The sequence below is a fragment of the Morus notabilis genome, unplaced genomic scaffold (assembly GCF_000414095.1).
Source record: "Morus notabilis unplaced genomic scaffold, ASM41409v2 Scaffold35, whole genome shotgun sequence".
NCBI classification, from domain to species: Eukaryota; Viridiplantae; Streptophyta; class Magnoliopsida; order Rosales; family Moraceae; genus Morus; species Morus notabilis.
Window position 1 is genome coordinate 1,328,563 of NW_010361505.1, and position 9,884 is coordinate 1,338,446.

Below are 9,884 nucleotides of genomic sequence, written 5' to 3' on the forward strand. Positions count from 1 at the left end.
TGGGCATCTTCAAAGCTTCAAACTTGATCTTCCAAGCCTCTTTTTTATTCAAAATTAAAACCCTAATTCTACCCAAAACCTAGAATTACAATAATTCTAATCCCGAATTAAATTACAAATAATATAATTTGAACGAATTTAATGCGATCCATGGAAGCAAATTATTAACGACCAAATCCATCATCCATACATTCATCATCATGAATCAAATATAAACATCCATAAATGCAAGTGCCTACCCATCACATACATGCATAATTATTATTTTTTTTAGTATCAAATAATCAGAGCATAAATTAATATCGTATATAGACCGCTCTGATACCAATTGTTGGTCTCCGAATCGAATCCGGATGCGGAAGCGTGGCGGGGGGAGGATCGTGTATAACAAAAATTTTCATAAAACCTTTGAGATATTCTATAGATTATATTAATTTATGCATGAATAAATTAATCTCATTAATTCATTTATTAAGAACTCAATTAGGAAAAATACCTGGAGGCCGACTCGGATGATAACTTAAGTTCTTTGACCTCGAATAATCCTTGCTCCAAAGCTTTGTGTTTAGAAAACCAATGTCTTCCACGTCAATTCCTAGAATCCACGAAGACGTGTGTGTGGGCACACATGAGACAAAACGGGTTACAATAAACACTCGAATTTCCACAAACACCAACGCATGCACGATGTGAAATTTTTAGGAAAATATTTTTCCTTCACTCTATAGAGAAATTTCGGCCACCTTTAAAATTAGGGCAAAAATTCATCACGAAAATTGTCTACCATTCTCTTATTTATAGAGTAGAAGTCAAACTTCTAGAAGAAATCCAATCTCTATCTCTAAGATAAAGCTTGTTAATTATCTCCTATTCAAACTTTAAACAAAATCTCCTACTCCCTTATCCCTTAGTGTGGCCGGCCAAGATAGGGATTCTCATCCCTGTGTGGCGCCAATATCAGATAGGGAAGAAAGAGAATATCATCCTTTATCTTGTAGTCCAATTTTGATTCAAATTAAAATTTCAATTTAAGTCAAACTTAAATTAATTTGAATTCTAAATTGAACAACTTATCAAATAAGTTTAAATGGATAAATCTAGATGTGTTCAAATTCAAATTTAAACAATCACATTATTTAAATAATAATTAATTCTCAATTAATTATTTTCGAGTGTTTAATTTTAGAATTCCGTAATTCTAAAATTCCCATTTTACCCTATGTGTCTGGTAGAATTACTAGGACGACGCGGGGACTAATGGACCTATAATCCCGAGCTCTAATAAAATTAATAATCAATTAAACACTTTAATTAATTAATTAATTCTATTAATTCCAATAGTTACTCCACTATAAACTTGGAATTGCACTCTCGAAATTATAGACATAAATTACTTCTAAACTCTGAAGTGTCCATTTGATATAGTCATTGCATATAGATCAATCCTCCATAAATAATTCATAATTAGAGCTAGGTAAAATCCGTTAACCTCTCTAATTACTTCTTTATCCTTAAGTACCAGAGATTCTCTAATGGACAGTGATTCATAAAACACATTCATGAATCGGAGCTCCTACTGGTCCAAGTACCGAATCAACCCTCAAGAGAATTATTTATCTACTTCTTTCTTAAGAAGGAATGGATTCCATCTCGTGTAATAACATTTCCGGCTACCTAATTCATGATGTCTTCAAAATACAAGGAATAAGATTCAGGATCTCAAAATCCGTACTGAGTAAATCAAAAGATACAAATCCATAAATAGGAGTCTGTTAAGAACTCAGGATTAATATCATTCTATATATGACCATTCTATATATTCATAAATATATGCACATAAAATAATGAATAAACTCTTTTATTAAATAAATAATAAATATCCTATTACATTTTATGTTTCTAGGACACCATTCACAACTGTTACAGCTTAAATTAATTATTTATCCTAATACATACAATCTAAATTTTGATGTCTCTAAAATTTTTAAGGAATCTTGACGGCAAAATAGTTATTTTACTCCACTAATAAGACAAGTAATTTCAACCGTTAAATTAGTTTTTTACGGTTAGAACTATACATATTCGTATTAAAATTTACTGTGCGATACACATATTTGTTCTTACTAAAAATTTAATATTTTAAAAAAATAATCTAACGGTAAAAACACTTGCCCTACCCGTGAAGCATAGACCTCGTTCATTTTACCGATCTGAGTTCAGTTTTAGATTTTTACAATTAAAAACTTTCAGAAAATGTAACATATAACTTTTTTTACTACAATTAAAAGCTCTAAAAAAATATCACATCTTAATTTGAATTAAAAACTTAAATCTGCGAAACTGACTAGGCCACTTGATTAAGAGTACCAAATTTTGATGTCTCTAACGCTTTCATTTGATTTGTGATTTTGCTTTTTTTTTTCTTTTTGATGTGCTCTTTTTCGTACATAGAATGATCGCGACAATACTATTTTTTTCCCGTTGGAAGATAAGAGCCCCGTTAATTTCACTGATTCGAGTTTTGTTACAGTAAGGCCTAGTTCATTTCACCGATTCAAATTTTCAGTTCTAAATTTTTACAGTAAAAAACTCTCATAAAATGTCACATTTAACTTTTTCTGCTACAGTGAAAAGCTCTAAAAAAATGTCACATCTCAGCTCAAATTAAAAATTCAAATCCGCGAAGTGAACGAGGTCTAAAAAACTCTCATAAACAATCACATCTAACTTTTTTGTTACATTAAAAAATTCTCATAAAAAACCACACCTCAACTCGAATTAAAAACTCGAATAAACGAACTAAACGGACCCTAGGAGAATTTTTTCTTTATTTTTTTTCTCTCTCTCAAAGATTACGACAACACGATGATAGCAACCAACATTCACTTGCCCCAACTGTATTCATCTATAGCTGCAGCTTGAAGGAAGAACGTAGACTCGTTCATTTCATTGATATGAATTTAAAATTTAAATTTTGTTACAGTAAAAAAATATAAAAAACAGTCACATTTAACATTTTTATTACAGTAAAAAGCTCTCACGTATAGTCATATTTCAATTCAAATTAAAAACTCGAATCAGTAAACTAAACGAGCTATAATGTTTCACTTGCCCCGTGGGAGAACAATGTCATACATGGCACGTTTCTATTGGCTATTTGAGAACAAAGCAGAGCATGACAACGATCATTGTCGGCACAAAAAGAATTATAACGAACAAGAGTAACACCCGATCAACCCGACCCAGCCTCGACTTCTCTCTCTCCTCTCCCTCTCTCCCTCTCTCTAGCACTGCAAAACCATCTCTCTTTCTCCCTCTTCGCGCTGTAAAGCAAAGAGATTCTTCCATGGCGAAGAGGAAGCGAGAGAAGGACGAGAACCAATCAGAAGACAGAGAAGAAGAAGAAGAAGAAGAAGAAAAGAATGGTCAGAGGGACCCACTGGAGTGGATGGGTACGGACATAATGTCAATGGTACTGAACAACCTCGACGCACACAGCTTGGCACTTTCTCGCCTTGTCTCCCGACGCTGGCTCGCCATCGCCTCCAGCGATCGCCTCTGGGCCTCCAAGGTTTTCACTTTTCACGCTCTTTATATTTCTTTCTTTCTCTTTCGAACAAGAAGAAAACAAAAACGAGAAATTGTTTGAATTTTACAATTTTCTTTTTTTGTGGTTTTCGTTTTGCTGAATTTTAGGTTGGAACTTGCAATTCGTTTATTTTTTCTACCATTTTGAATTAGCAATTGTTAATGAATGAGTGAGAATGACGAGAAACAAGAAATTTAGCTAGAGACGAACAGTACGGAAATCACATAGCAAATTCGGAAGTTTTGTATTCTCTGCTAGAAGCTTTGACTAAAATGTCATTGTGTGGTTGATTGAACTTTTTTTTTTAATCAAAGTTTATTACTAGAACGAATCTTATTCCAAATATTTGGAATTGGAGTGTCAATAATTGATCCTTAGAAGGTGTTAGAAACAAAATGATCGTTCGCAAGGTTAAGCGTTTGGGACATTTAATATTGTAATTTAAGATTCATATGGTAGACATGTTGTTTCTTCCACAAAACTCCAGCAGGTTTTATGACCCTTTTCTTTGATGTTTGTATTTCTTGAGTTTGGATTGAATCTACTTATTTAGCACCACCAAATGTTTAAGTTGTGAAGCCTAATTAGTTGCCCTGGAGATCTATTTTCTTACACGGAGGATTTTGGTTTTCTCACATAGCGGAAAAACTGCAACCTCTGAAAGAGGAAATAGTCCCACGTTGAGGTGAACTTCTATAAATTATGCGTGTCGTATTACTTGATTTAATTTGTATTTTATTGCTCTCGGTTACCAAGAATTAGGGCGTCTAATTCTTTAACAGTATCAGTCTGTATGTGGATTTTTTTTAAGTGATTGAACAATGCTAATCATAACTTTTATGAGATGGAATGAGATACTAACTTAAAAGTTGTTTCCATTTTTAGTGTGAGGAATTGTGGCTTCAGAAAGCACACATACCTCGCTTGTCGCAGGGTCACGGGTTGACGAAGTTGGCGGCCTATTCCTTATCGGTCATGGATGGAAAGCGAGTAACTACAAATGCTTTCTTACTAGACTTCAATTTCTGTTCTCTTTTCCGTTCTCAGACACGAGCACTGTAGCACATGTACTTGGACACTGTCAAGTGTACACCTGATGCAAATCGATGGTTGATTAAATTCAAAACTTGTTTTTCAGAAACGCATTACGAAGTATGATCTCTGTGACCATGTTTGGGAGTTTCACTTTAACAAGGTTTGCAAGCTTCTCAGTACCAAGTGAATTAGTGTTTAGGGCCTTATCTTCTGTTCAACCAAGCATTGGTGTTTTACTTTTCACCATTGAATACCTACCATTAATATCCAATACTAGCCAGCTAAATTGAGTTTTAAGTACTTTTCAATGATGAAGATGCGGTCAATGTGAAAAAGATTTTCTTCTTTCACCTTCAGGCAGCTCCAGATTATTGGCGTAATCTTGATCCTTACTGGAAAGGTTGTGGCCCTCTTCCGCACCGGTACTTCCATCCCGACGGGAGCCTAACTGCAGACCCTGGTGATAAGACATGGGGTGGCCATGAAAGCTGTTATTGCATAGTTACTAGTTATGTTGGTGAAGAAAATATCAGGGAACACTACGTGAGGATAAACAGATGGCCAAGAATGTTGGTATACAGAAAGCAGGATTGGAGCTGGAAGATGTCCAACAAGCTGTATTGCTACTCGAGCATTCCTGATGCTCATAAACAAGGGGGAACTGGGCCACTCTTTTCAGCTTTTTAAATGTGGATATCCTCCAAACTGTACATTTTATTTTGAAGTGGTTCAGTATAAAAGGTGCTCTTATTGGTTGCAGTTTCTTTTCTTTTCTTTTTTTTTTTTTTGTTTGTTTTTTTTGTTTTATGCTTGTGAATATTGTATGTAATGGTGCTTGGAAGTGATTTTGTTTTATGTTTTATACTTGTAAATATTGTATCTAACGGTTGCTTGGAATTGATTTTGTTGGTATTTCTTGTTAGAGAGATTGTAATATGTCTTGATCAAGATCACAAGTTGTTTGAGTGTTAAAACATGAAAAATTCGTGTTAAAGGGACTTCAAAATGCACAGCGGATCAACTGCTTTGGTTCAGCCAAACTGGCTGCAGCCGAAATATTTTAGCTGCAGCCGAAATATTTTGGCTACAGCCGAAATGTTTGCAGGCCTTGGGTCCGTTTGCAGCTGCAGCGGAAAAACACTCGCTGCAGCGAAAATTCTGCAGAAAACAATGTTTTCATGAATTTATGTGATGTAAAACGTTTCGAACCATTACATCCATTGGTGATATGTTTTCATACATATCTGAATACCAATTAGCAATAGATATAACTATTATAATAGGTGTATTAATCCATGAAAAGATACTTTTATATTGAAAATGTACCTTTATGTGAATGATTGTAATGTCTAAAGATGATGTATTCATTAATGAAATAGCACCTCTGTCTTTATTAATTCTCCAAAAAATTTAGACTTTATTGAATGTTTTGAAACTCAATATTATTGTTAGATATTGTGTTTAAGAGTTTGTTGTATCTTGGAGGTAATTTGTCATCACAACTCATAAGTAAATTTTGAGAAGTGAGGACAAATAAAATCTTTAAAAAAAGTATTCCTATACGTCTCAAACTCTCTTATTTTCTGCTTTCTTTTCACCCTCTACACTTAAATTCCCCAACATTTTCTTTCTGTAAGGAATTGGTAAAGCCTATGCAGCTCGTAGACCAAAATGTATTTCTGCTCTTTTTGTGAAGTTTTTAGAATGTTCCACTCGTATGGTTGTTTTTTTGCTACGAATTTCGTACTACGTTTTCTGTATCCTGTATGTTATATCCCGTGCGCCGTCTCTACGTCTTTAGTAGTTATACGTCCAATGATTATTTTTGATTGAAGACACATCTATTTACCCTCCAATAGACACATGATACTGTTTGAAGCATCGTGGTCTGACGAAAAAAAATATTTTGTGGTAAAGAACATTTCTGAAATGTCGAAATTATCATCAAATTCTGCTAAATTATAACGTATGCATGTGTATACACATACACACATATAAATATGTTAACTTTATATGATAGTACAAAACGTATAGTATTTTGCACAAAATTCTACTTATATTTCCATCATAATAGAGAAAAATTATGTCGCTTTATTGTTGGAAAAGACTGATGTTTCATTGTTGAAGGGAAACAACGAGGCAAAGGGTGTTGTTGTGTGAAAAATTATGGATGACGCATAGAAGAACAACAGTGTGATACGTGGTCTTACTTTTCCTCAAAAGTCAATAACCCTCGACGCTGGGGACTCCCTTTCGTTCTACTGCAAAGGAAGCCCAACTTAGTGTTAGACAAATATAGTATGGATAATACAAAAGAGGAACAAGTTAAGGAAGAACAAAAACGAAATTCATACAATTGTAATTCAACCTTTTTACCAAAACTCGGAAATGAAAGTTGCAAGGATGTCGAGGCACGTGGATCACGTTTTCCTTAAAACAGATTCGTCCCCTCCGGTGAGTGCTTGAGGTTACGTTGGACGTCCGTCTCCCAGGATACAACGACAACGACGGTAACTCGATGCACTTTCGGAACCATCCGGCGAACTAGAACTCGGACCTTCCCTCTATCACCAAACCGAACTACAAGAACACAACGAACTAGAAAAGAAGAAGAAGAACTCGTGGGAGAAGAACAAAATATGTTTTTGTGCAAGTGTCCCTCTCCTTCATGTGAAGACGCCTTATATAGGCTATAGAAAATAGGTTATGAAACCAGGAATTAAAGGCCCTTAATCTCCATTTTAATTGTGCATAAAACGTTTCCTAAACCCAGCCACAATAGACATCCAGGTTCATGGAAAAACTGATTCAATAACCAGCCTTTATCATCACAATTAATCTCAGAATTAAGCATCCCATTAAGCCTTCTTTAATCTCCATTAAGCACAGCATTTGCTAAGGCCAAACGGTTAAAAGCTGGAAGGGCTGAAGCAAAAATAAAAAATCACAAAAGTAAGGTCGCACAGAGCGGGTTTTCCGGTCCGGCATTCGTGTCCGCAGGTCGCGGGCGCACATATTAGGCCCCAACCCGCCGGGATCGTGATTCGCACCCCCCCACCCCTGCACGTGAAAGAGCCTCTCTGGTATACATGCTTACCTAGGCTTCAAAGTGCAATCACTTATAAACACCACATTGACTTCACTCCTAGCCAATGTGGGACTTTTGTAATTTTCTTCTACATTTACCATTCCAAGTAACATACTTAGACCATCAATTTCTCATTCACCCAAAACCATTTTGAGTGTATGAATACTCGATTTCAATCTCCTCACGACGGAGAACGCAAATCCATCGAGACCCGTCCCAAAACCCTATTAGGCCCCATCCAAATATGGGCCTCAAAATGGGCCTTTAATATGGCTTAACAAGCCATTTTTCCAACAATCCCCCACATGAATGAAAAATTGACCCACGACAAGAAAAACACAAACTCGACACGGTGATAGAGTTCTGCGGTCGATGCCTGCAAAGGATAGGTAGGCGTTACCCTTTGAACCTTCCCTTGTGAGAATACAAAAACTTTACTGGCTGACCAGTAGACGCGATGTCTTTGAACTGTTCTGCCTTCATGTAAACGTTATTATATTTCACACAGACATCTTCCTGACACAGTTATGTTCTCATGGTTATGTTCGTTTCGGCCATGAACATCTACCTGGTTCTGCAAGAGTTTCTAAAGAATTGAGCCCTCACAATTCTCCTTTGAAGCGGCCCCACTTCTCTCTCACATAGGTGATTTCTTAATGAAGAGTAACCCGTATTACTCCGCTCGTATTCCTGACGTATCCGACGCATAAGAATCATTAAAAACCAATGTTTAACCTTTTTCTCGTACGGGTTTCACTGTTATCGTCATAGGAATTGGCTGGGGTTACCCCCACAGTGAACTCAACCGGTCTAGACAATTTAGTTGTCCCATTGAACCTAGATCTTAGGATCTCCAGTCAGCTAGGTTGGGTTTCCATTGCTTCAACCTATTTTTCCATGGGCTTCAATCCCATTCCTCTAGATGTTTTTTCAACTTGATCTCGATTCAGTCCTTTGGTCAGCGGATCCGCAATAGTATCTTTCGACCTTATATAGTCAACGACTATGACTCCTGTCGAGATCAATTGTCTAATGGTATTATGTCGACGACATATATGTCTAAACTTACCATTATACATTGTATTGTGTGCTCTACCAATAGCTGATTGACTATCGCTGTGTATGCAAATTGTCAATCCGGAATGTCCTCTAAGAAATGTCTAAGCCATTCAGCTTCTTCGCCACATTTATCCAAAGCAACAAACTCAGCTTCCATCGTGGATCTGGTTATTACCATTTGCTTAGAGGATTTCCATGAAATAGATGCATCACCCAAGGTGAATACATATCCATTGGTAGCCTTAGAGTCCTGTGTATCAGATATCCAACTCGCATCAGAGTATCCTTCTAAAACACCAGGCTCTCTTGTGAAATGCAATCCATATTCACGAGTATATCTTAAGTACCTCAGTACTCTCGCAATTGCTTTCCAGTGGTCATCTCCTGGGTTACTCGTGAATCTGCTCAATCTACTTACAGTGAAGGCAATATCTGGTCTTGTACAGCTCATTAAGTACATAAGACTGCCAATCACTCTAGCATACTCCACCTGGGATATGCTTTCCCCTCTATTTTTGGACAGATGTTAACTTATATCAATAGGAGTTCTGACTATACCAGAATTATCCTTATTAAACTTGTCAAGTATCTTATCCACGTAATGTGACTGAGTCAATATGAGACCATCAGGCACCCTTTGGATTTTGATCCCCAAGACCCCATCAGCCGGTCCCATATCTTTCATGTCAAACCTTGAGTTCAACATGTGTTTAGTAGATCTGACCATCCGATCATTACTACCTACAATTATTATGTCATCTACATACAAATAAAGCATGACATAACCATCGTCTGTTTTCTTGACATAAACACATTTGTCACACTCGTTGATTTTGAATCCATTTGACAACATAACATCGTCAAATTTCTTATGCCATTGCTTTGGTGCCTGTTTTAGTCCGTACAAAGACTTCACCAATTTACAAACTTTCTTGTCTTGTCCTGGAGCTACACAACCCTCAGTTTGTTCCATGTAGATTTCTTCTTCGAGATCTCCATTTAGAAAGGTTGTCTTCACATCCATTTGATGAACTTCAAGATTCCGCAGCGCAGCAATCGCTAATATCATCCTTATAGATGTTATTCTCGTCACAAGAGAATACGTGTCAAAGT

The 9,884-nt window shown here is 36.3% G+C and overlaps 1 protein-coding gene across 1 annotated transcript; it reads left to right on the forward strand.

Moving 5' to 3' along the window:
• Positions 1-3,255: 3,255 nt before the first annotated feature.
• LOC21409513 lies at positions 3,256-5,456 on the forward strand. Its single transcript, XM_010099678.2, has 4 exons — positions 3,256-3,571; positions 4,475-4,579; positions 4,728-4,784; positions 4,982-5,456. The coding sequence occupies exons 1-4, from the start codon at positions 3,347-3,349 to the stop codon at positions 5,309-5,311; spliced, it is 717 nt and encodes a 238-aa protein (XP_010097980.1). The 5' UTR covers positions 3,256-3,346; the 3' UTR covers positions 5,312-5,456.
• Positions 5,457-9,884: the final 4,428 nt, after the last annotated feature.

What these genes read in the sequence shown, in the direction of transcription:
- LOC21409513 (XM_010099678.2), top strand. Translation starts at nt 3,347, where the DNA reads ATGGCGAAGAGGAAGCGAGAGAAGGACGAGAACCAATCAGAAGACAGA. An exon ending in ATCGCCTCTGGGCCTCCAAG is followed by an intron (nt 3,572 to 4,474) that starts GTTTTCACTTTT and finishes TTCCATTTTTAG; the next exon opens with TGTGAGGAATTGTGGCTTCA. An exon ending in CGGTCATGGATGGAAAGCGA is followed by an intron (nt 4,580 to 4,727) that starts GTAACTACAAAT and finishes CTTGTTTTTCAG; the next exon opens with AAACGCATTACGAAGTATGA.